Genomic DNA, 27697 nt, shown 5'->3' with positions numbered 1-27697 from the left:
GAGGGAAGGCAGATTACAGTGCTGCACAGGTCGTCAAGTTCAGTCCCAACCCCCAAAAAAACAGAAGAGAACAAGCAAAAGAGCAGCTGTTCACCATATTCATATATTTAAAAACAAAAAGCTGCATAATTTTCCGTTTAACATTTACAATTTGTTTTTCATTTAATTCTGACAAAGTAAATTCATAAATATAATAAAATATATTTTGTATTTCTCTTTGATTTGTTTTAATTTAGGCATTTTAAATCTCCCATACATTTTATGGTCCAAAAACTGCATCTTATCAAATTTGTTATTGAACTGTATTTACTTCATATTTACTATATTTTACTATATTAACTCGTAAAGGATGAAAAGACAATAACTGTTATTTTACCCCATCAATAGGTGATTTCCTGGGAGGGATGTTGACAGCAGGAGAAACACAGGAATAACTAATGAGATGGCTGATGGCTGAACTCCATGTGGCTGCTTCAGTTTCATTGCCTTGCTGCGCTGCGACACTTGAATAGGTCACCCGTAATTTTCCTTTAATGACAAGTTAAAATGTGCGCTGTGAAAGAAGCCTGTTGGTGAGAGGCTCGTTGGACCAGAACTCTGAAACTAAACAGATGTGATCAACAAAACAGATGAAACTTAATTAACTGAATAAATGCAGCGTGACAGAAAGCCGTGTTTTCCTTTCATGATCAACACGAGAGAAAACGAGCTGGAGTCTGTCGTGCTGCTTGTCATTCAGCCTCTGTAGGTAATTAGGTTTCATGCGTATTATTGTTTACAGGTGTTAAAATCTTTGGCTCGTCTCTGAGTTTACTGGAAAAACTACAAGGATTACAGAAGAGTACATTACATGGTTCTAAGATTTCTCTCAGGCACTTCCATTATACAGGTGCATATTAGATTATGTAAATGAGCCATTATACAACATGCGTGAAAGCATCCTATCATATATCCTATTGCCATTGCCTCAAACAGCAGTTGTTATGGCACCGACTGTACAGTTGGATCAACAAGGCAGATTTTATGCAAAACAAACGTTTGTGAGTGCCTTCCAGAAAAATAAACAACAAAAAAAAAAGAAGTTATGAGCTTTTGTTTGATATTTATGAATGTAATTGGGACGTTGACCTCTCATGTGAACTGGAAAACAAACAACAAAACTGGCAGGAAACAAGAAGCTGGTAAACTGCTTGTTTCCTGCTGGGAGGTGAGCGGCAGAGGAGCTGTTGTCTCATAATCCAGTGCATCAGGTTTCAGTGCAAAGCCACATTTCACTTGATGTTCACCTCACTTTTATCAACTTCATTGCTCTCCAGCTCCGTCTGTAGACTTTATGATTCCCTCATCTACCCATCCACCGTCTTATCGAGATTCTGAATTTTGCCTGTGTTTTCCCCCTTTTTCATATATTAGCAAAGTAAACTCTTATTGTTTGTCGTCTCCTTTGAAAGGTTTATGCTGAACAAAAGTTACAGAGGCACAAACATGGCAGAAATCCGATTTCTTTTGTTTTTTGTTTGTGTGTTTGTTTTTGGCATAAAAAGAGAATATAAGGCCACAGCCACAAGTCTGAACCAACCCTGTGTCCGCAGCTGTTGCAGTGATATGTGATATCCTAAAAGGCTTTGCACAGATAGAAGCAGGAGACTTGGAGCTGTCAAACAGTGATTTGTCAAGGTCGTGTGAAAACTGAGCTGAGTACAGATCGAAAACACACCTAAAGCACCATCCAGGCAAGAGCATCCCACATGGGGGACGGTGTATTTTAAACTGGGTAAGAATTATTGCTGCATACAGATGGGAAATTCTGAGAACAGGATATAATTTGCCAACTTCGGTGGATATGATGCTAAACAGTTATTTTAGTGGCTGCATATGGAGAAAGGAGCATTTTAGTGACATTTTCTGACGGTTTATTGAGTAAAATGTGGTGAAATCCAAAAAAAGACTATAATGTGTCTGCAAAAAACCTCATGATTGTGATGAGGCTGATGAATGCTGCTTTAGAATAAGAGGAGGGAAAATCTACTTTGGGGATGTGTCATGTGTTCAGCTACAACAGCAACAACAAGAGCAAGACTTGCAAAGTACCATCGTCACTTGTTATCCTCATACTAAAAGTGCGTTCCAGGTAGCAGGAGAACTTCAACATGAACTAAGGTGATGAAAAAGGAAGGGTACTGTGGATCCTTCATGCTCACTGACACAGCGTTCTGCTTTTTCTGCCCTTTTATTCTGTCAGAGCAGGAGACCGAGGAGCTGCCGGTGCTGCTGTCAGTTCTGATGGCTTTCCTCTCCTGTCGGTATCACTGCTCCTCATTTGTGTGTTAGTGAGGCCCCTCAGTTGGGGTGAAGGGAGATGAGTGTTGTCGGAACAAACCTCCTCTACAGAATGTCTAGAGCTGCAGATGGACCTACTCGTGTCTCTGTTTTCAATTAACATCTGCCTGTGCGCAAAAAAACATAAAGCCGTTCAGTTAGTGTGAACCAGCAGATGTTTTCACAGAACGTTTCTCACACAAAGGCAAATATAATGTACAATGCGTCTGTGAGATAAAGCCTTTCATAAACTGCCTATGGGTTGAATCACCACTGTGTCATATCGGCTTAAAAAAAAAAGGAAATGGAAGCAAAGGACGAGTGTAAACTGTCAATTCACTCCCTCTTTCCCTCCGTTCCTTTAAGTGCATGTATTGTCTTCCTGTTGTTCGGCAGCTCTGTCTTTGTGCCGTAATTGTTCAGCTGCATTACAGAGATGCTTTCACGCTGATTAAAGCCCTCGGATGTTAATAGATGATGAACATGGAGTCCTGCATTCTGCCTCTCGATTCTCTCTTGCCGCAGGTTTACAACGTGTCTCGTGCTGCAAAACGCAATTTGTTACTAAAGTTATTTCAGTTTAATTAAAACAGCTGTTTAACCTGTCTCATTACTAGCCCGGCTTTGTCACAGTCACGACTGGCTTTGGAAGATAGGTCGATATGTTGATGCCTTCAGTGTCAGTTTTTACCCATTAAAGAAGTAAAAACATCAGAGTAAGTGCAGGTTTGTTGAGTGAAACCCCAAGGACATTGTTTTTGTTTTGTACTATAATCGTAAGAACTAATTGGCACAGTTAGCACAAATTACAGATGTAGTTTCAGTAACGGTTTGTCATATTAAAGTGAACAAAGGCAATATTTCCTTTTATGATTTTTAAGTATTGGACTGAACTTAAAGTGGCCGTCATGTTGTGCTCCTGTTTCTACCTGTTTCAGAGAGCAGGGAGGTGCAGTTTTAGAGGTGTAGTTTCACAGCTGTGGTTGTGGTTGGTAAAAGTTCACAGGGTGTCGGAAAAATACAGGAAGTCCATTTAAGTCACTTCTTCACCCTGAAAATTGACACTGCTGATGAATGATCCTGCTCTTGTTTGTCATGTGAACTATTGTTAATTGATTCTCTTTTATCTTTTTATCAGTGTGATGTTATTCAGCCGTCGGCACAGGTTTTGTTATCCGTGATATTTAGAAACTCCTGGACTTTGTTTGGTTGGCTGTCAGTGATGATGTAGACAATCACCTTCCTTTATCGGCCTACTCACAGTACGACGTCAGAGCCGGTGAGACAAACCCTCTTTGAAGAAAGAAAGCCGGCCTTATGTGGCTTTGCTCTGTTGATGGTCTAACAAAACATTTCTCCCTTTGATTTGCGCCATGATATATAAATGATGTCTCAGTTTTGAAGCTTCATGAGTAGGTTTGGATAATATTTGTCTTTGGAGTTAAACTAAATAATCAATTCACTGTGATGAGGACGTGTTATGTCTGGATTAATAGATAATGTTTATCCTTTTTCCTGTTGTCGGGTACACGATTCAAACTGGACCTTATTCAAAGAATGGACGGGCCCTTCGATTGGTTGGTGTTTGTGGAGCCAGACTGTTCCTAGGATGACATTATCCCACCTGAGTATTTAACACAAGCTATACCACATTTACTTTTATGTTCTTAGCAAGGTTTTGCTCAGGATAAAGTCTTACGTTGCTTTTAGACAACGAGTTGTTATTTTAAATGGACGAAAGCACTGTACAACTGACCCCACTCCAGATTCTGAAATGAAGAGGGCTGTAGGTGAAAATAGATAGTTGGTGATTAATATAGTAAAATTTAAGCTAATAATATATATAGTTTATTGACCCAGACCGTCTCTTTTAATTGATACATTTGTTCTCTACTGGTGAAGAGGAGTAAAATTCAGGGAAACTGAACACTAGTAAAACTGGCTCCTGCCTTTTTTTCCTTGATGTGTTTACACATGTTGTAAAAGCTGCAGTTTTTCCTGAAAAAAATCCAATGTACATCTCCTTCCACTACTGTTATATCATTAATTAGAAAGTGCTGCATCAAAATAAGAAAATAAGCTGGCAGCGGTAATTCTCCAGTTGGTTCCATTAAACCACTTCAGGAGGCAGAGGTCACAACGAGACGATGTAATTAACAGAGCGCCAGTCAAACACTGCTGATGTTTAAGTCACGTGTTTCACGTGCATCATCATTTATTCACCAAGTCTGTTTCCACTGCACTGTGGCACGTTTTTGCTTTTATCAATACGCCAACTTTTCCACCCGCAGCCAAGTGGAAAGACTGTTCAGTGATATTTAGACGTCTTTTTGAATCTCCAGTGATTCCACTCAGGCGAAAAATGAAAATGTGCATAAAAACACACCCACACACCGTTGACCTCTTTACACACTGATGAAATATGCAGGTAAATCAACAGTGTGTGGGACTCTGGCGTCCTCCAGGAGTGAGAAAGAAAATACTCGAGCAAATCAACAAAAGAAACTTTTCCTGACAAAAGAAACTATACAAATGCTATTTGAAATCTAATGTGTGAATTTCTCTAGCTGCATAAAATTATATTGAACTGAAAATAAAGAAAATAATTCTCCACCAACACAGTAACCTCCAGTGAAAACCACCAGTCACTTTCTGCATTTGGTGCCAGACTCTGCTGAATAAATCAGACGTGATGACGTGCTGCTGGATTCAGGAGAAGTGACAGATCGGCCTCGTTGCTGCCAACCTGATGAACAGGCCGGTGAGGGCCGATCAAATTGCTCTCAATATTTTCCACACAGGACAAACATATGCACAGCCATTCACTGTCACCGTTGACATTACTGCTGAATGAGTAAGAGCACATTATCTGCTGTGCCAGGGTGTAAATAATCTTTAATTTATTTCATTTTTAATTTTTCTTATAGATCAGAAATGCTAATCAAAGTTTTACCTGTTCTAATAGTCGTCTTGACAGATTTGCAAAATCTGTGACATTATTTGTAATATTAATTCCTTCTATAAAGAGAATTGATGCCAAATATTTATCACAGAAATACAGACAGCAAAAGTTTTTAGCTGCTTTCAATGCGTGTCAGAGCAGCAAGAATTTCAATAAGTCCCTCTGTAAAAGATGAACAACACATAACATGGACTGAAGCGTCCCTTAACCAAAAGACTTTACTCTGGATTTGATAATATTGTCTATAACATTTCAGAAGGCATTAGAGAGAAATGGCAAATCAAGGCAAAATTGCGATGAAATGGATTTCTTTGCCAGTAAGTGGCAGACAGAAATGAAAGCCGTATCCGCGTGGAATGAAAGAGCCGGCGGTTCATTTCATAAATGAGATCACACTGATTTTTCTAAAGGCAGAAGTGTTATCGGCTGCTGGGTTTCCTCCAACGCCACATCCAGCACTTGAGACATCCTTAAAAGCCAACATGTGGAGGGGGAGTATTGACTCGTGTTTGGTCAAAGATGTTTTAGAGAGTGAAACGATTGTTACATAAAAGTGAATTTCACCGTTTGCTTATGAGACTATTAACTTTAAAAAAAAAAAAAAGTTTTTTTTTTTTTTTTTCTCGAAGGAGAGCGCTGAGGTTCAGATCTCCACGCTGTGTGTGAAGGGGTCATAGCGCTGGAGTGAGGCACATCTGCAGCGCACACTCTGTCAGGGCCGGCATTAAATACACATGAAACCAGTTGAGTAATGTTTTTTTTTTTTTAACTTATGTTAAGCTACATGACCTGCAGCACTTCCTGTTGCTTTGTCTTTCTTTATATTGTTTTGTTTTTACTTTGTTAATTGTTTTACACCAAAACTCCAAAGCAGATTCCTCGTATGTGAAAACCTATTTGGCAATAAACCTGCTTGTGATTCTGATTCTACCTTTTTCTAAAGACATAGTAAAGGCAGTTTTATCTTTGGAGTATTAAACTTAAACTGAACAGCATGTTTTTTTTGTTCTCCTCTCTAAATTACAAAGAAAATCTTTAACCAAATGGAAGAAATTTACATTTAACATTTATTCCTTTTGATTCACTCTAATCTGCCTATTACTTATAGATTAATCAATTCATTGTTTGGTTTATAAAGCAACAGTACAATATCATAATCAACTTATACTCAACCTGCGTTTTAAATTCCACTTCAGTGTAAGTAAAATAAGTAAAAGCATTACAGGCAAACAACAGTAGCAGCTGTGGCCCAGTGCTGGCCCAGTGATGGCTGGCGGCTCTAACTCTAAAGATAATGTCTAAAATGCACTTTTTAACAACCAACTTTTCATCATCTGAACAGTTACAAACAACTTTCAGTGAAATAAAAGGTGGCAAATTTAAAGTGCAGTGACAGAGCAGCAGCTGTTACATGTTACAGTCTCCTCGTCGCTCCACACAGATCTGTTATTTTTGTCTCTTCAGTGGAGATTAAAGTCTCATGCTTCATGTACTTTATGATTTATTTACTAAAGTCTTTTTCTTTCTTTGCACATTCTGCTTTTATCAGTACAACAACTTTTCCACCTTTAGCAAAGAACAAACTTTTTTTGTGATATTTTTTAGACTTTTTATCTTTTTTAAATCTTCAGCAGGTTTAAATGAGAATATAAAAGCAGGTCACTTCAGCACCAGTGCTAATAAAACAATGCTTATGTTTTAAGCTTTAGTTAGAAGCTCAGCTTTGTTTAAACTGTGTCTATATGAGGCTGTCGAACACATTTGCCACCCACAGGCCTGAACACCAGCAAAGACCTTTTTTTCTTTCCCTCTGTAATAAAAATGTTCCTACTCGTTGCATTATAACATTTTAACAACACATTCTTAGAAGTAAATTGTTTTATGGATTTTACATTCATAATATCTTCAAATATGATGCAGACAATATAAAGAAATGATACATAGCTTAAAAAAAAGGGAATCAACAGTCCATTGATTGTGATTTCAGCCTGATTTTGTAGCATAAACACAATTCAAAGTCTTTAAATAAGACATAAGGTATCAAAACATATAGCATAAGGAAGATGAACCAAAATATAAATACAACCAAATTAAAGTTTATAATTGAAGTTTATAATGAAACTCAAGAATAGAAAAAATAACAGACAGGAGTGAAAGTTATAGTGCAGAAATAGTTTAGTTTGGTTCCACTGACTATATGTGGAGCAGACTTTCGTTTTTAAGCCTCAGAAGAAGAGTAAGCGCAGCAGCCCCAGATCGCCTGAGTGGTCTGGAGGTTGTGTAACACAGAAATAGATAAAAGATGTATTTTACACCATGTAGACATGTAATAGTATTTTAATATCAGTCTTTATCTGAGGTGTAGGAGGAGTAGTGTGATTTTTTTAGTAAGAGCTGGAGATGTCTGTACAAATGTGTTAAGAAACCATTTCAGCTAAAATGAGAATAATTGTAGTAATCACAGGTCTGGACGTCGCACTCCAAGCAGGCGTGACTTTAAAATCTTTTCCCTTCATTGTAACTTAGGCAGTTACATGCGAGTACATCTCTCTCTCTCTCTCTCTCTCTCTCTCTCTCTCTCTCTCTCTCTCTCTCTCTCTCTCTCTCTCTCTCATATTCAGATCCAGTGTGACTGGAACCAAACGTGTGTGAGTCAGACAGTAAATCCAGCTCGTCAGGATGAGGCAGTCAGGGCCACACAATTCACTAAACTGACATTTAATGTGCGTCTTGATCCAGGTCTGCATTAAAAAAAAAAAAAAAAACTCAAATTAATTCATAATGATGGTTATTTTTGAAGAGCACTTAAATCCTGAACCAGGATGAAATGTTCCAAATTTCAAGTGAGTCAGACTCATTACTGTTGAGCTGTGACTTTTTGAATTCGTCATATTTCTGTAAATATTTACATAGAATCTAGTAGAGGTGTTCGGAAACAACACATCTTTATGTGTTACTGGACATGGTTTATTCTAAAAGGCATTTACCTGGAACCAGGTGGAATCCAGGAAAAACAAATGTATTCACTGAATGTTTTAGGACTAATGAGACAGTGTTTTATAAACAGCAGTCTGATGTCTGAACAGAAACAAGTGGAGTCCTCAGAGTGAACGTATTCTTAAAAATCATGCAAATTTGCATCCAACATGAGGCTGCGAACATTTTTCAATCATCTGTGTCAGTCATATGAATTTATTCAGACGTGTTATTCAAACCTAAGATGCAAGATCAAGTCTCCACGCATAGTTTTACCTGCTGTGACATCACTACCAGGTGTGTAACCACAGCAGTTTGTAGCTGGTGAAGCAGCTTAGCTCTAAGGATGGTGTCTGTCAGTCAGTCAGTCCGACACTCCCTCTGTCCTTCTTGTACAGACAGTCACGGTCCCTGGAGGATGAACTTTTCCTCTTGCACCCCTGTGAAGTTCTAGGCTTTGAGGAAACATCTGGATGGGATTCGCTAACTTCAATCATTTCCTCTTGCGCCACCAGCAGGTCAAAGTTTTCACTCATCCAGTGAAACATCTCAACATCTACTTTGTGAAAAACATTGGCGGCCCCATGATTTCTCACGGGAGCAGACGCTGATGGTGTTGCCGCTCTGCAAACGTCGCTGCACCTCCTAAGCAGACTGGCTGCAGAGTTGTGTGCGGCAGCTTGGTCTTCATTTCAGCGCCCACGGTAACGGGTTAGGGCGGGAAAACAGCCTGTGTGATCTAGGGTTGCACGGTATACCGGTACCAGTATAGTACCGCGATACTAGAGTTTTGAAAACGGTACTATACCAGCATTTAAAAACAAACGGTACTTTTATTTCATTTTATTGAATGCAAATGAATTGGTAAATTGGAGCCTGTCTCTTTAAGCACAGCGAGGCCAGCGAGTGTGATGTAGTTGCCCGAGCGGATGTAAGCCGCCTCCCACGCGCACTCGCATGTTTAGACTGAGGAGGAGAGAGAAACGACAAGTCGCGTCTTGGACAGAAGGAGCGGGTTGAAGAAAATACAGTAGATAGAGATGGCAGCTGCAGAAAAGCCCTTACTTGTGGACAAAATGGGGGCCCGAAGTTCGGTGTGGAAATATTTCAGGTTCAAACCGAACGATAAAGGCGAGCCACTGAACCCAGAAGCACCGCAGTGCAAGCGGTGCTACAAAGTGTGTCTCGCAAAGGCAGGCAACACTTCAAACCTGTCGAAACATTTAAAGGACAACCGTGCGGACTTGTTCCGAGACTTCAGTCAAGAACGACAGGTGATAATGTTGTTCACCAGTTCACTGCACTGTAATGTCAATGAAAGAAGTACAAAGCCCCTCCCAGCCCAGTAGTAAACCTACAGTAGCCTGCAAACAGAGAGCTAAAACATGTCCATGGTTAATAAATACATAAAAAAATATATTTTTAAAAATTAAATTACATTCTTTAAATATTTAAATAACCCATTAAGGCAATACATAATATAATGAAATATTTTTTACAAAAAGTATCGAAAAATATCGAAATACATATTGGTATCGGTATCGAAACAGAAATTTGGTATCGTGACAACCCTAGTGTGATCTAGAGATGTGGCGTCTCGACTATTTTTCACACGTGACATTTGCAGTTCCCATCAAAAATAGACAGAGAAAAGTCCTGTTGACATCACACCAGCAACATTATGTAAAACTGACACCTTTCACCAGTTTAAAAGTCTAGGCTGAATATGAATATGAAACCAACATGGAAAAAAAAAAAAAATATTGTATTTTTAATCATTTTGGCAGCTGCATGTGGAGACAGTGGCATTTTAGTGACATTTTCTGGCATAAATTAATTCTCAAAAGGCATCTCTCCTTGACTCTACCTCCCTCATTCAAAATGGCCGCCACTTTCTCCAACTGTTTAGGGGAGTTTGTTTGCTGAATCTGCTTAATCTGTTAGTGTGTTTTGTCAGAGTTGATGATGGTGTTGTTTGTGGTAGCATAGGCAAGATAAAGAAAATAGTCGTGGTGTGAGGAGCAGTGATGGCTGGCATTAGGGGAGTGACTCTGGGACGCCAGTGATCACTGTCTAGCCTCCTGGAGGTGTCGTGGGACCAACTAGACGAAACACTGGTGAAAGGAGGTTCCCACCTGATGACCCCAAAGACATGTTAGTTATCACTGCTCATTAGTCTATATAGCTAAATTAATAGTTATCATAGGACATGTTAAGCTTAGGGAGCTATTCACTGAGTCTGGTCCATTTTCTGTAGCACAAGCTTCTTGTGTTTATCTTAAATAAATAATGAAAAGAAATGCAACATTCAAGTAGCCTGCAAACTGTGTAAAATCATAGAGCTGGTACATGCAATGCAGGTGGTGTGTTCCCAGTGCTAGTCATCACCACAGCTTTATAATCTTGACTCTGGACCACGTGCTGTCACCATGTGTCGCATCAGTCCAGTCAAGACAGAATGTGAATGTTCTGTTTTTCTGTTTTGTTGTTTTGACAATGACCTAGAATGACAAAGTAGATTCTGAGCATATCAGCTAGGATTGGTAATAAAACACCGTGTGGGTCCTCTCTCCCTCGTCCTCAGAGCCCCATCTGGGTTCACTGGACGAGGTGAATATCTGTGCATCCAGCCAGGCTCGAAAAACCTTGTGTCAACGCGCTCGGACGCCGTCGCGGCTATGAGGTGTATGAACACAGTAAACGCTCGTGTTGTCGTGCTCAACAAAGTGATTGTTTCACAGAGTCGGTGGTGAAGGGATCGGGAGCAAAGAGAGGTTTCTTCACAGGTGAGCAGACAAACTGCACAGCCTCCTCTCCATCTGTCCGAGATCACACAACCAGACTTCATCAGCTGAGATGTAACGGCCGTGTTTACCTGAGCCCATTAGGTGTGGAGTTATGCAACATTTCTCTGGGGGCAGAGCTGCTTTAATCTGGATTATCGGAAAAAAATATTAGTGGGAGCTGAAGAAACTTTGTTTTTTTTTTTTTGTTTTTGGTTGAGTAATTTTTCAGCTTGTTGAGTATTACCAGCCTAAGGTCTCATGAAAGTGTTTGTTGCTCTGAGGTCAGCTGGGTTGGCTGCTGGTTTGTAGCTAGTGTGCATTTTGAGTGTTTTGCAACAACACAACTTCCACGCTTCAAGGTTTTGTCAGTTGTGGAAAAGCTGCTCACATATAAATGTAGTTTCTCGCTGGGAGCCAGTGGTGGTGATTGTTGCTTGACAAGACCTTCGGCCATCATTGTCTTTATAACACACCAGGTTATCATACGTCCTCTGAGCAGCGCTACGTCTTCAGGGCAGATTGGAGACTACAGTGAGTCGCTATTGGAAAGTGGCGAGACGGGTCATGGCTAGCTGGTTAGCATGCTAACTTCAGCAGAAGACAAAGCGTTATAGAGAGAGATATAGAATTAACACTGCTGTTGCTTTTCACCACTGGAGAACTTGCAGCTGTTAATGCTAATGTTAGCTATTTAGCAATAGCAAAACTTACAGTTAAAATATTGCACGAAGAAATTCAGTAGTTGCTTCTAAATTATATTGAAGTGGAAGTATAAAGCAGCATAAAGTGGAATTACTCAAGTAAAGTACAAGTAGCTAAGAGTCGTCATTATATACAGTACTTACTAAATGTATGTCCTTACTTTCACCTCGACATTTAAAGGCTAACATTGGCAAAATTCATCTCTCTGTACTTTCCAAAATCCTGCTGGAGAGATGTAACAGGCTTTGGATACGAAAATCATAAAATATCGACAATGTCTATTTTAATATATTGCAGGTCCTAACTACACATAAAATTTTATTACAAATTTATTTTATGTAACGTAAAGGTCTGAAAAGACAAAATTTTCAGCTCATTTGTAACAAGGGCATCTTACTTACTTGGCAGTTTCCATGGTAGAAAAGTCTCCGAGGGGGGGGGGGGGGGTCTGCTGTTCCACTGTCCATCTGTGCGCTCAGTATGTTTCTACAACTCTTATTACTGCTCAAATATGGCAGAAATAAGCCTCTGACTCAGTCTCGTGAGAGTCTGCCAAGTTCTCGTTTTCTTTTTCTCTTCTCTCTGACTAGAAAACTTTTTCCTTTGCACCTTCTTCCCTTGTTGTGTGTCACTGAGGAGTCTTTGTCAAAGTGTAGATGATTTATTCTGCTGTTTAAAGTTGTTTGCATATTTGCCCAGAGCTGAGTAATAGGCTGTTTGTTTTCTTCTTAGTTGGTACACATTAGTCAGCTAATGCTGTGCGCCTGGCATGCAGGCTGTGTTTGCCTCTGTACGTTAATTGCAACCCACTTTGCTTGTGTTTGTGTTTGTTTTGAACGCTTCACATTAAGTGGCATTAGTATGAAAAATGAGTATGAACATTTGCAAACTCTAAACCTCGAGTTTTAAGTGGTTGGCTTCTGTTTTGTGATCATTGTGTTGTAGCTTATAGTTTTAGTCTGAAGCCTTTGTGTATTTGTGTGATGCGTGTGACACTCAGGAGAAACTTAAGTACCATTTATGGGCACTTGTACGGTGGCCCTGAGAGTTCAATGCACTGCATCACACACACATGCAGACAGACAAAACACAAGGAAATTCAGCAACATCTTCATCAGCAACACAAGCAACATTTTACTGCTGGATTTACCTTCTTTATTTACAGATAGCTGGATTTTCCAATGGTTCCCAACCTAGGGGTGGGGTCCCGCTAAAAGGTAAATTTGAGGGGCTTGAGTTGAGGTTTATAACGATTATTATTATATTGATTAATTATTGATTAATCGATCTGTTGTATGATTTCAGAAGTTTTATAGTGTTTATAATTTACAGTACATTACTTTGACCTAATACAAGCTATTAGGCTTCAAGGGTTTACATTTAGACATGGCACTATTACTTGTTTTACACACACACACACACATACACACATTCAGTCTCATGTTTGAAGTTAACTGAACAATGCCGAACTGAAATAATAAGTTCATTAATCCATCAATCAGAAAATCATTGAATCAGTTATATTATAAATTAAAATACAGAGCAAGTGTCATCTGAGCAAAAGAAACAAAATGTAAAACCATTCAGGGCAGGGGGGGATCAGTCTGCCACTAAAGTGAGAATCAAATCAAGGCTGAATCTGATTTCCAAAAGTGAACACTTGTCCTTAAAAACTTTTTCCTTAAACTGATCAAAATCCCTCAGTGGGAATTCTGTTGAGGACACTTAACAAAATATCTGTGCTTTTCACATTCTGCCTTTTTATCACATTTTGTCAATAAAGCTTTCAGCTGCTGTTGACATCGTTGTGACGTCTTTGTCGTTTTTCTTGTAGGTAAATAAAAATCACAAAACACTGAAAAACCCACAAAATAGCATCAGAACAACAACGTGATGTTGTTGTTTGATCTGTTGGTGTTGGAGTGAGTTCTTACAGCAGTGACGCCGCATGACGTCAGCGGGCGAACACAGTATTTGGGGCGCTGTGGATCACAGCTGCAGCTCTGTGATTATTCACGGTGTTGAGACGCAGCAGCTTAATGATACGGTTCATATCTGTTCAGTTTATATTCGTTGTCAGTGGGAAAATCTTTCTCTTGTATTGTCTCCTTCTCTTCTTTGCTCTGTCATTTGTGATTATTATCTTTTACTTTCATTCCTTTTTTCATTCATCAGTGGCCAAGTGTCAACTCATGCCTCCTCCATGACTCCTACAGCACGCCCCCTGTGATAATTATACAGTTTAATTAATAAAATACACTCTGTACAGGCCAATCACAGTCTTTTAAGTGCAGAAGTTAAATGGTAAACCTGTAGTTTGTCTTTTTTGGCAGGTGAACCTTTAAAAGGATTTTAATGGCCACTTGTGATCCCTCATCACCTGTAATAATTCACAGGATGAATAAAAGAGGAAGTCTCAGCTGGTATTACTGTAAATTATAAGAAAGGGCAGATGCAATTTGCTACTGGAAATGGAAATGTAGAGAGAGTTAGTGGTTATAGTTGTTATGTACCTGCCCTCTGCACTGGTACTGGCCTTTCTTGGAAATAAATAAAACATTTTAAAAAATCAACAGCTAAATATCAGCAAAGTTTAAGGAAAGTCTGCAAGAAAAATACAGGATCCGTAGATTAAAGTGTTACAGCTAACTAGCAGTAAACACAAACTACAGAGGGTGGACAAATTAAAGCTTTGACCTCAGCACTGGGATGGGTACTTGTACACTGTATGTGTGCATGTTCAGTTTCTGTCAGTAGTATTGGTGGTGGTAGTGGTACATATTGTGGTAACAGTAGTGTTGGTGTTAGTAGTACAGTACTAGTACAGTTGTTGGTAATGGTACAAGTACAGCGATGAAAGTGATACAGTTTGAAGTAGTAGTTAACAATGGTAGTGGTAGTAGTACATGTGGTGGTAGTAGCAGTAGTGATGTTAGTAGTACAGTAGTAGTGCTGCTGGTGGTAGTTGTAGCAGCAATAGTAGTTCTCAATGTATTGCTCTTTTTATTTCTCACATACACACACACACACTCTGTATCTGTCCTCCACAGCTCTTGTTCGTCCTCTAGTGGAAACAAAGAGCAGTCACCTTCATACAGGTCACGTTTTCATGTCATTAACTTGGTCATTTTGTTTTGTAATTTACTGATCTGTAATTGGGTATCTGCTAATGAACTGGGAAGCTCCTGATTAGACATAGAAGTGAAATGACATCAACAAATTCACCATCACTGCTTTGATTTGTGTGTTTCGTTTTTGTGGTAGGTTTAAAATGTTACGTTGTACTTCTGCTACACAGATATTTAGATTTTTCGAAGTATCTACTTCAGCTTTTCCTACCTTCAGACAAAAGTACACATTAAACTAGTAGTTAACCTCCTGCCAATAGTACTTGACTCTTGAACCCTGCAGCACAGACTGACCTGAGGACGGGTAGCAGCAGCAGCAGCAGTAGAAGTAGTACTTGTGGTAGTGGCAGAAATAGGAGTAGCACTGGCACTAGTGGTACGTGGTAGTACACTGTATGTATGTATTTTCAGAATGTGGTAGTAGTAATAGTATTTCTCCAGCCTGAAGGGATTTCATTGAGGTAACTGAACCTCTCGTCTGCAGTTTGTGATGCTGCTGCTCTGACACTAGAGGGAGCTACTGACCCAGAAACCATGAGGAACGTCATCTGCTCATCAGGAAGCAGTGAGTAGTATTATATTCTTCTATGTTGCCAAGTGATGTGTGGAGATAAAAGAAAAAATATAATTAGAGATTTGAAATGCTACAATGATTGTTCACATTATTGATTAATTAGTCTTTAATATATTTGAATCTAGTAAAAAAAAAAAAAAAATGACCATCAGTTTTCTAAAGTCCAAGGTGACATATTGTTTTGTAGTAAGAAATGTGAAAATATTCAGTTAACTGTGATTAAACTGAGACCCGACAAATAATCATTTGGTCCATAAAAAAAAAGAATTTCCTAAAACTCAAGTTGATGTATCCAAATAGTTTTTGTCCAATCACCAGTCCTAAACACTAATTCTTAATTGATTTACTGTCACCTAAGTAAAAGGAACAAAAACATTGGAACTCAGGATTGTTTGGAATTTTTGCTTAAACGATCGACTGATCATCTCAGCTCCATCAGTTACCTAATTTATTCTTTTCTTATTTCATATAATGGTAACAGTTTATTATCCCTCTTTAGCATTTATAAATAGAATTTAAGATTTTTTTATAAATGATTTGTAACACACTATAATGCAGATATAAGGACATTTTACAAGTTAATGTACAATATTTGTCAACAATCAGCTTCTCCCATGAAAATATATTTTATTACAACTGTGTTTTAAAATTTGGTATAAACGGTTCATTAAATGGCAGAAAGTGTAAAGCGTTTCCCAAAAAAGGCAGCACACCATCACTGTCTGATATTTCTGTTTATTTTCAATATACATTTCATTTGAAAAATATAAATTCTAAAATAAACAATTTCACCTGTTTCTAAAAATTCACAAAAAGTTAATCCAAAAAAAAAAAAAAGTATCAGTATTTCATACGCTATAATTAACATCATTAACAAGTTTTTGATTTCATGTTGCAGATTTTTGTCTGACATGCTTACACAGTATGACACACTTTACACTAACAACTCCCCACATAACATGACCCAGACACGTTCGGCTGTTGACGGCTAAAAAACACTGATGTACAAAGTTACTTCGGCTGATGGACTGAAACAAACGGACAAAAACAAATTCAACACACTGACCAGTGGTGGTACAAAGTAACTTGCTGCGTTTTGGTTTCGAGCCGACATGCCTTTATGTACAGGATTTACAGAGGAAGAAGGCGGCTCATTTATCACACAGTTTAATTGTGTTTCTGTAGTGGTGCTGAGGACGGCGTGGACTTCAAATCGAATCCGTGACCCACTGAGACCTAAAAATCAAAGTGAGAAAGCGCTTCAGTTTGCCCGTCAGAGATACAGTGGGGATACGGTGATGATGAACAGTGCTAAAGAAGCCACACTTTGTTCTGTAGGTAATACTGGCCAATACAAGTCAAGCTGTCCAATCTGAGGGGCTTTATTTTTTCTCTATGTGACTTTGGACTCACTGGCCGCTCTGTAGGGAATGCTGTGAAGTTTTAGCAAGTCTATCACATGGCATATATGTTGCGTAAATCACTGTTATCATCCCTCCTGTTCATACTGGCCATGAAACAGTCCCTTCTTGGTGCGACTACACTGGGGGACAAAATGCACTCCTGAATTCAGCTGTTAGACGGAGGAAGTTATGGTCTTTGTGGTACAGAGGCGTTTGCTCACTGAGCTGCAGCGCAGGGACACGTCCTGTTAGTTTCATGTAGTTTTGCTGAACTCGACACTCGTGATTAACTTGTTTTTTTGTTTGTCTGGATCTGTTGTCATAGCGACAAGTCCTCAAGCCCAAACGGCAGGTTTATTCAGTTAGTAAAATGCTTTTTAGTGCAAAACGAGCACTGTGGATTATAACCTGATTTCTCAAAAATCAATATATTGTCTGTGTATTGTAGACTTTTTTTTTGCAACACAAACATCTTGATATGGATTTCTTAGGTTTATTATTTTTGTTTTTTTAAATGATGATGTTGAAAAATAACTTGTCAGTGCCCCCTGCTGGAAGAGCTGTGAACTACAAGTGATCTCAGATATAGTTGTGCATTTCTGTTGTGAGCTACATCAGCTGATATTCTGTCCCCCGTGTCTGACACTGGAGTCACACGACAAAGGGCTCACTTTGCCAGGAGGAATAAGTACAGTGACCAGTCGCCGCCTCAATGTACACACTGGCATGTGAATATTCTGTCAAGATGGACTTGAAAAAAAAATCCAAATCTGTCCTTTTAATACACAAAACAAAATGAAACGTGTTTCCATTTTCACATCAGATAATTCCAACAGCAGCTGAGACAAAAAGAAACGAGCCCGTCCCACTGCATGAGGCTTACATGGATTTGATTCCCTTCTCATATTGTTACGATAAGAATTTCAGTCTGGATCAATCTCTTATAAGCCACTTAGGTAAAGCACAAGTAATTATATGATATGAACTCCTAATTAGAGTTTAAGTTTGGCTGAGGAAAATCAGATGATTATGTATCGCTGAACTGTTTTCTACCCACAAAGAAAAAAAATGACATAAGAAAAGGTTACCAACATACACACACAACATAATCATAAAAAAAAAAAAGATAGACACGTTTGATTTAATTTAAACAAGTAACAAAAGTTTTGAATTGAACATGTGAAAGAAAGATTCAGAAAATTAGAAAGAGAAGGTGAAGCAATCAAAGCTGCATCAAAAAGTGATGATAAAAATATTCATCTCATCTGCACATACAAATATGCATTGTTAATTAACTGTTAATTTACTTAAAATATCTATTTGCACACATTTCCTTCACAAGCTATAATACAGTGAATCTCTTGAATCATTTCATCTCTGCAAGAAGCCAGAGAGAAAATATCAAAACCCCATGCTGCGTCAAAAATCAACATGTTGCATTTGTTCATAATAAGCATTGAATCTAAAACAAGAGGTAGAGCTATAAAAACATAATTTTCCTGCTACAGGAAAATGTTATTAGAGTAATTTGATTTATATAAAAATTCAGACAGATGATATTTATATATATTTATATAAAAAGAGCAGGGAGGGCACTCCATCACTCCATGCATGGTCAGAGAGCTGCAGCATTTTACTGTTGATCAGCGGTATGTGGCAGGAGCTGAACAGAAGAGTAAGTAAGGAGTTACATTTAACTGTGTTCAAGTCAGACACAAAGACTGTTTACTGTGGAGCTGTGGGACAAAGACCACGAGAAGATAGTGAGGAAAGAAATGGTTTTAAAACTGTTCCATTAATAGAAAAAAAAAAAAGACAGTATTTTTAATATTAAGTGAGTAAAAGACAGAGAGAGTTGTGTTGCGGATGCTGCAGGATTCGCCCGACGGTGGTTCAGTGCTCTACAGAGATGTTTCAGATCCTCTGCTCTTCCAGTAGAATGAATTATCATCGTCTGGGTCCATGTCTATTCTAATCTGAGGCACAGACTTCAGCGGACTCATCTCAGGGCTGAAATACAAAGACGTCTATTGTTAGGATGTAGTGTAACAAGTGGTGGAGCAAATATTCAGATGCCTACTTTAAGTAAGGAGGAGCAAATACCACACCATAAAAGTACTTCATCACAAGTAAACGTCCTGCATTCAAAATGTACTTTAACTATAAAAGTAAAAATACCCATTATGTTGAGTGGACCTTTGTTAGATTAAGTTGTACCATGATGGTTTTATGACTTTTTTTTGACACACTATGTATAAGAGAGTCATAGTATAGTAAAGTATGTATAACTATACTATGACTTTATGCCTTATTATACTATGTATAAGAGAGTCATAAAAGGGCATAAAGTCATAGTATAGTAAGGCATTAAAAAGTATATAACTATACTATGTATAAGGAAAAAAGTCATACTATGATGTTTCTATGACATAGTACAGTGAGGTATTAGAATATATATATATATATATATATATATATATATATATATATATAACTACACTATGATATTTTTATGCCTTGTTGCGTCTCTACCAATGTTCAGACCAAAGCTACGCCTTTGGTCATCACACATTAGATCTTGTGGCGAGAGCCATTTTTCTATATCATTAATTTTTTGTCCAATTGGAAATGACGAAACAATTGAAATCAGACTTCAAACACCTCACTACATCATCATGAAACTAAATAGCTCACTGGTTACTTTCATCATTGATTTATCCATCTAATATTTTCTTAATTAATCAATTAAAATATCAGACAATAGAGAAAAATGCCTGCCAACAGTCCAAACAACACAAAGCTGTTCAGTAACAAAGAGAAACATGAAACAAGCTGATTTTTGGCTCTTCTGCGTAAAAAAATGACAAGTAAGTTTGTGTCGACTGACTAACCCATTAATCGACTAATTATTGCAGCTGTACACATTAAAACATCGTGTTTGGTCTCTGGAGGCTCTGCAGATATACACCCAGTCAACATGGTTTGATGGTTGCTGAGGTCATCTGAGCTCAAAGCAATTTGGCTTCAGTCTTAGTGGGACAGGATTAGTTTTGTGGGTGGGGGGGGGCATCACTGCGATTCATGCCCAGTCCAATGTCACTGACTCTAATGGACACGTGTCCAAACCACTGATATGCCTCTTGACTCTAAAGTAACATTTACAAGTAACAGGAAAAGAGAGCAGGTCTGTTTCTCCATCAGCGTGGAGCCGCTTTAAACTCGTGTCCCTGTCAATACTGGATAAATGTGTGAGTCAAGGGAATGAAAAACAGCTGAAGACACGTTTTTGGTTAAGTGCACAAGTGAAATGTTTTTTTACTGAGTCACTGGTCATGTGTAGCCGAAGACCAAAAAAAATCTCGTAAGTTGTTTGTTGACATCACAGATGTCCTGTGATCACAGCTGCTTTTCACACATTGTCCCGAACACTAATCCTCTTTCGTCGTCACTGTTACGCAGTTGTAGAGCACACGGGGTCGCACAGATCCTGGTCATGATGAGAGGTTGCGGACATGATGGAGAAATATAATCTCTTTTGTCGGCATCGTAACCGTCGCTGTAAATATTTGCCCAAAAAACAAGGCTTGTTCTGCCCCTTTAAGACTGATTGTGTCCTCTAAAGCTCATTTCATCACGCAACATACACCAGTAATGGTAACAAGGTCAATACAGACGCAAAGGCTCTGCTATTTTTAGACCATTATTACAACTGTAACTGTTTCTTGTTCTTTTTGTCTGAGTTCAGTCTCTAACTGGAGTGGAACTGTAGGTTCTTTTACATTGTCATTTGATACATGGCTATTATTAAAACATGCACTATAAATACCTTTAGTTGATGTTGTATGAATTTGTAATTCAGCGGGTTGTGCACTTTTCATCTGAATGTATATAAACAATAATGGTAGATGTTACCCCCCGTGTGTGTCCTCTCAGTTCCTGTCAGCTTTCGACAAAGCCAAAAAACATAAAAGAAGCAAAAGAACAACAGATCTCCTGGCTGAACAACAAGTCCAGAGAGCGAGGCAGGACATCAGAGAGCAGACATCTGAGCTGAAATGTGGCGCCTCTGCTAGCCACTGAAAAAAAAATGCAGTTTAACCATAGGTAAGCTAATTAGCCTAGCTGACCTTTAAAGTTCAGACTTACATTATATGTTAGCTAGTTAGCTCGCCTTCTGACCTTCTGCGACCTTTGATTCTACGGTCATGAATAAAGTAAAAAAGTAATCAGTGCCAGTTGTATTTGTGGCTATCAGCTTCCAGTCTGCACATGACACCTGTTCCCCTCACTCTCTCGTGCACACAAACACACACGCACACACACGTCTAACCTGGACAAGCAGTTGGACTTGTAGTAGCGAAGCTGCTCAGCACGATGTGTGTCGGTCAAGGAATGAAGTGGACTTGTCTCCTGTGGAAGGAGAAGAAAGAAAAGCCCTTAGATGTTTTCTCTGACTCACACTTTAAGGTTTCACATCCATTCAGACCAGTGACTTGAAGCCGAACATGACAGCAGCTGATTTCAGAGAGGACTGACGACCTGCACACTCTCCTACGGTGTCTATTTAAATTCAGTGTGTTAAGTTTTTGACAATGTCTCTTATAAATAGCAACAAGAAGTGTTTATAAAAATCTTAAGAACAAAAGGTTTAAGGATTGCTGTCAGTAGCAACTAGATCAAAAGGAACACAACGTCCCATGCAAGGGCGAAACAAACTGTATTTGGACATATCTTATTAAAAATACACTTTTTTTTTTTTTAAATCATGAACCACCAAAAATTAACAAAGTATTCCTAAAATAATTTGATTTAATATAGTAAATATGAATTTGTTCTAACGTTAACTGTTGTCTACACTACATAATTTTGCATTAATGAAATAAAGTCTAGTGTCATCTTCTTAGATCAGACGTCATGAAGTACTTCACAAAAAGACCAAGCAAATAGAGACACGGTATGAAAATAAATGAAATAAAAATAGATGAAAGGCAAAAGTCAGATGTAGGTGTGCGAATTATCAGGTGTATATGTGTTTTAAACAACCTTCAGCCTCTGAGGCGCACGGATGTTTCTATTGTTACCTTAGCGATGATACAGTGTAGAAATATGGTTTAAATGTTAGAATCTGTTGACTCTACACTTTCCGTTTGATATTCTTGCGAGATTGTACATGCTGATAGGCGGAGCTAGAAGGCCTCCAAGCAGGCCTCTAAAATTTGGTTAAAGTAGAGTGACAACACTTTTAATTTTAAACATTTATTATGCATTTATCACTGTTTTTATGAACCTTTGGTAAACCCATTTCAAGCACCAAAACAATTCAGCCACATCAGTAAAGGTTTGTTTGCACAGTGCAAAGAGGGGCCTCACAGAAAGAGCTGAGATTGTTCTGAAAATTTCGATATAAAACATTTGGGTATTAATTTATAAGCAAATACCGGAAGAAATAATGTAGAAAATATCCTTAGACCTCAGAGAGTTACAACCTTTGTTCTCAACAAGGTGCAAATCGACCAAAACCCTTGAAAAAGCATGAAATCACAACAAAAACAGGTGAAATTAATTCAAATCATGAACTGAAGAGAAAATAGATTCAGAAGAAATCATTGAAGTGGCATGAAGAGAAAAGCAAAAATTAGTGGAGGAAAAAAAAAGTTACTTTCGTGCAGGTTTTGGAAAATAACATGAAGGATTCAGAGAGAGAAGCAAACAGGAGAAAAAAAACATGTTAGTATCATGCAGTTAAAACCAAGAAAGGAGTGTGAGAGAAACATGCAACAACAGTGTCGACTCTTTAGTGACAGGAGACGTCATCAGAGAGACTGGGTGAGGAAGCAGAGCAGGAGTCAGGCAGGACGAAGAGGAGTTTCTCCTCCAGCTCTGCAGGGGGTTTGAGTCTACTCACTGTCACAGGCCTTATCACCTAAGAAGGGCTCCTGCTCCATCATGTCCATGGGGATTTTAATGCTGGGAACATTCTCATTGTAAGGATAGTCAGACTGTTGGAGAGAGGAAAAACACATCTGAGACTGGAACACACACACACACACACACACACACACACACACACACACACACACACACACACACACACACACACACACACACACACACACACACACTCACACTCACACTCACACTCACACTCACACTCACACTCACACTCACACACACACACACACACACACACACACACACACACACACTCTAGCCCTTTCTGTTAAGGGAACATTCACTGAAAAGTGACAAACTGCTGATTACATAACAGCTTGTGGTGATGCATCCTGAAACCCTGGGACCATCTTACACTTCTGCTGGTTCCCAGAGGTAAATGAGATAATGTCACGTAACATTGAAGAGATTTCTGGTGAAGCGAGAGTGAACTTAGACTGAGTTGGAAAACATGATATCTGATAATGCTTCTTTCAGGAGCATTCGTACTTCAGTTTGTGTTGATGTGAAGCTTCATCAGGGACTGGCTCACTTCAACCACACTGGGCAGGATATACAGTATGTAACTGACCAGAAGCATCACACACTGGGAGCTCTGTCCTGAAACTTAAAACTAAGAAAACACACCAGCTCTTCTTCAGGTGTTTTTGCTAAATTATCCATTGAAATTTGGCCCGGCAACTGATGTCATTTATAACTGAGAGAGATGAGTCTCATCATCATCATCATCATCTAAACCACTTCAGAAACCTGTCGCTCCCACATGGAGGTCGTCTTGAGTCCAAAGTTATGGATCTAGATTATAGGGTTTTAAAGGTTTCACCAAGTTTAATTTAATTTTTCTATGTTGCATTAAAAGGGTCAGTGTAAATGTAATGCTTGTTACAGTCTGACCAAAGTACGATAGTAGGGACAGTATGGACTAGAATTATTGGTTATATCAAATTTTTATTGTTTTTTCTTCACTTCCCAGCAATAAATAATACATGATTTAATTAATTAAGTGTTGTGATCTGGATCTAGATAAGTAGCAAAAATTTGATGGATGAATGTACCAATTAAAAACGATTCATTCATTTATGTATATTGGAGCCACTGTAACAGCAGCGACAGTGACCGTCTGCAGGTCTGATGGTGCCGACTGCTTTTTAAGACTTTTCGAGGACTACGTTTAAAGAAAACCTCCTCAGACAGAATGCCCTCAAGTCAATAAAAAAAAGACCCAATCCAAAAATGAAAAGAAAATGAAAGAAAGGGACATCCGGAGACCTGGATATTGGTTAGCCAGCGGATAAACTCTCAAATGGTTCATGCTGCTGCCTAGGAAGGAAACTGGGGGTTGGGGACGGGGCTGGAGGTTGCTGATGAGGTTGACAGACTTGGGAAAATGAGGTGTTTGCTTGTTTCTGTGACTTGAGGAAGACACATTGGGGTGAATTGTCACAGGGGGGGATGAAAACACTTACGTCTTCAGCGTCGCTGTCTATGCTGCCCCGTTTTTTCTTCTTCTTCTTCTCATCCTCTTTCTTCTTCTTGTCCTTCTCTGGGATGATGTCGTCCAGAAAGCTGAGGTCATGCTGGGAGAACATGTAGTCCATCGCTTTTCTGACGGCGACGAGAGCGAGGATCTGAAGGCAGAAGAACGAGAGGTCGGTCAGTCTGATCTTCATTTTAAATTCAGTGAAATGCAGACGCTGGTTTCCAGAGTTAGAACAGCTTCTCCTTTATTTCTCCTGGATCAGTGTGAAACTCAAATCTCTGGGACATTACCGCTCTGTCAAAAAATGTTGCTTGTACTTTATTCAGGATGTAAGAATGTGATGTGCATCTGAACTGGATCTATTATTTATACTTTTTTGACAGTTGTCTCAACCTGTTTATGTTGTAGAGTAACACTGCTCTAATGCTTCCTTCTCTGTTGACAGAGACTTTAATCCATGAGACATTTTCCAGATTCTGGAAAAACATCACAAATGTTTCTTGCCACTGCACAGACCTGGCAGCTGGTCAGTCCCATAATCAAATGATGGAATAATCAATAATCAGATGCAGCCTCAGTAGATACCGAGTGCTGACTGAACAAAAATAACAGTCAAAAATCCTCATTGGTTAAATGTTGATGTTAATGTCCCTCACCATGACAGGGAATATGATGGCAGCCACAGTGGACTTGAGGATCCAGAGCAGAGCCAGGCAAAGGATCTGGATGAAGGTGAAGAGGTGGACCTTCCTGAGGGGAACGTGTCGCAGGTAAACCAGGTCCGGCTGGTGTTTCGCTGGCATCAGAAGCAGCTTGAGACGATCCATAAACTGCAGATACACAGAGGTAGAGATATACATCATATACACGTCAGAGTTACGAGCTAGACGCTGGTTTGACTTGTTTCATCAACACTTTTCTTTGATAAAGAAGGTTCAAATCTCAGAGGTAAGACTCAACACATCAACATCAATAAATGCAACACCATCCTGTTTCGTTTTCGGATTTGTTTTGTTCACTTCACACAGCAACTTAATCTTGTAATATTACAGTGGTGAAAAGACGTATTTACCTGCACTCCATTTAGAGACGCAACTCCCATGTACAGGAAGACTCCATACAACACAGGCATGGGGATGAACTGGGGGAAACAGCAGAGAAAAGCACAGAAGTGTAAACTTATTAACACATGCCACAGTCCAAAGACACTGGTATGTGTTCTCTCAAATATGCGGCTGTCACTAAAACAGAGAGAGAATTTATAGCAGATACGATGCACAACTGTCATGCTAATCTAAATTTGTGCCAGAGAGCACACCTTAACAAATACATACAATTAAATAGCATATGTACATTGTATAACAAAGTTACTAACGATACATAATAAGACAAGAAGACGATTACCTTTAGAATAGGAGACATAAAAACAGACAGTCCTGTCAGGATGAACACAAACACACCAGTGACCCTCTGCTCTCTGCAAAACACAAGCAGAGAAAAAAGACGATGATCACAGGAACAAAACTTTGCACGTCTGCCTGATGTAATTTCACGATCTGGACATTTTGACTCTTTTACCTTCAACAATTAAGTCACAGAAAATAAATGGTGAATAATGGTGTTTGTCATTCAGTTTGTCCAAACAAGAGCCAGCATTTCTAGGAAGTGTAAAGTTGGTATAGGTGTTTCAGTGTCTTTGTTAGTTCAGCTTACAGCTGACGCATCAGGAGGCTCGGGAGGACGTCACCAAACAACAACAAAAAACCTCTAAAGACAGGAAGAGAAGTGTCTCTCCCATCTTCTAATGACATGTATGAAAACAGAACATTTTCATATTGACAATTACACACTTTGTTAATCGGAGAGAGAAGAGTAATATTTCTGTCATGTAAAGGAGGTGAAGTTAACATGACATTAATGAACAGCGTTTGACTCGTCAGGATGAAGAGCCAGCCACTAATCTACTGAGTAAATGTGTTGACTCACAAACCCAATCAGATTATCACAGTTTAGCTCTTTCCCTTTAACAGGAGAGTTTTATGTTTTGGCTCCAGGGTGTGTGTTCATGTGTTTGTTTGAGCGACTAACTACTGACAGTCAAGACAGTGAGCCGAAGAAGAACTTCTGAATGGTGTTTTATAAGTGCCATGAACTTCAACAACAGGTTCACACAACCTCTACAACAGCTGACATCGCTCCTCCAGATGGGAAGCAGCAGGATACATTTAATTCACTATGAATCTGACTCTCCTACGGTTCAATATTTAACACCATGTGTGTATTTCGTGGATCCAGATGCAGGTGGAAATTTTAAAACATTATCTATTATCTCTACTTTAGCTATTGCACCGGTCTTACCTCACACCCAGGAACTTTGGCTGCTCTCCAGGAGCCGACGTTTCCGTTTCCATCTTCAGACTGTCGATGTGAGCGATGGAGATGACGGTGGCGGCCACATACCACGGCAGACCCATGAAGGAGCAGATCACCAGCAGAACAGCCACCCAGAACAGATCCAGATGGTAACCTGCCCCTTTCTGGTACAGAAAACAAACACAAAAGGTCAAGAAAAGGTCACGTTTGTCGAGAGAGAGAGACAGAGAGAGTAAGCAGAGCACAGGCGCAGTTAAATCCCAGTAAATAAATTCATATGGTTTGATCAGACAATCTAAATCCTAAAATAAAGACAACCAGACTTATATCGGAGACAAGCCTCTCTTTTTAATTTCCCTGCTCCCATTAGTTCACACTCAACACTTCCTCCATGTTTACCTGCAGCACTAATCAATACAACCAGCATCACATCAGACGTTCCCACTCCACCAAAACAACATTAAAGGTTAATATTTTCCATAGATGTTGTTAATGTGTCTCGCTGTGCTGTGCTGTGCTGTGCTGTGCTGTGCTGTGCTGTGCTAACTTTACTCTCCTCCTCCTCTGTAGAGATTCAGGGAAACACAGACTCAAGCAGAACAGTGTGAGCCTCCTGCAGCTTTACAAACAAACACGTAAAACACTGCTCTCTGACACCGTGTCCACACAGAAAGTTTTTCGGTCGTCTGTCTCGTCGCATCTGACTGAACACATTCGCTACTGATTTAAAATGAGTCCAGCTTGGAACATAACAAGTCGTGTTTTACTCCTGGTATACGCCTGTAAACGCAGCCTGAAGCGTATTATTACACGTTTTGCTCCTTCTGTGGAGATACGGTGCGACTGACTGACTCTTTATTCTAACTCATATGATGATTAACGCTGCAGCAGAAGAGCAATTCACTTCTGTTCAGTTCAGTTCAGTTCTGTGAAACGTTTAAATCGCTTAAATCAAAGAAATCATTGCTCAACTTCAGCAGCGACTGTGAACATTTCAAGTGGCTGCTTTTTTTAACTAAACTGTGTTCAGTCACTCCCATGA

The 27697-nt window shown here is 39.2% G+C and overlaps 1 protein-coding gene and 1 long non-coding RNA gene across 3 annotated transcripts in view; one reads left to right on the top strand and one right to left on the bottom strand.

The window, feature by feature from the left end:
- Positions 1-17295, top strand: part of LOC130169073 (uncharacterized) — a 74876-nt gene extending 57581 nt beyond the window's left edge. The window contains exon 6 of the long non-coding RNA XR_008827786.1: positions 15358-17295. This is a non-coding gene — a long non-coding RNA (uncharacterized LOC130169073). The remainder of the gene's footprint in view (positions 1-15357) is intronic.
- The window catches only part of slc4a4a (solute carrier family 4 member 4a), a 54191-nt gene continuing 42656 nt past the window's right edge, over positions 16163-27697 (bottom strand). For both annotated transcript variants that reach the window (XM_056375486.1, XM_056375487.1), the window contains exons 20-27: positions 26641-26819; positions 25687-25759; positions 25355-25423; positions 24939-25112; positions 24269-24430; positions 22756-22849; positions 21181-21260; positions 16163-18860 (exon numbers count right to left, since the gene is read on the bottom strand). In XM_056375486.1, the coding sequence (XP_056231461.1) occupies positions 21217-21260; positions 22756-22849; positions 24269-24430; positions 24939-25112; positions 25355-25423; positions 25687-25759; positions 26641-26819 (795 nt within the window). In that variant the 3' untranslated portion in view covers positions 16163-18860; positions 21181-21216. The remainder of the gene's footprint in view (positions 18861-21180; positions 21261-22755; positions 22850-24268; positions 24431-24938; positions 25113-25354; positions 25424-25686; positions 25760-26640; positions 26820-27697) is intronic.

The sequence above is a fragment of the Seriola aureovittata genome, chromosome 5 (genome assembly GCF_021018895.1).
Source record: "Seriola aureovittata isolate HTS-2021-v1 ecotype China chromosome 5, ASM2101889v1, whole genome shotgun sequence".
In the NCBI taxonomy this organism is placed as follows: domain Eukaryota; kingdom Metazoa; phylum Chordata; class Actinopteri; order Carangiformes; family Carangidae; genus Seriola; species Seriola aureovittata.
Note: the sequence above shows the minus strand (reverse complement) of the source record. Positions and strands in the feature narration are given on the sequence as shown.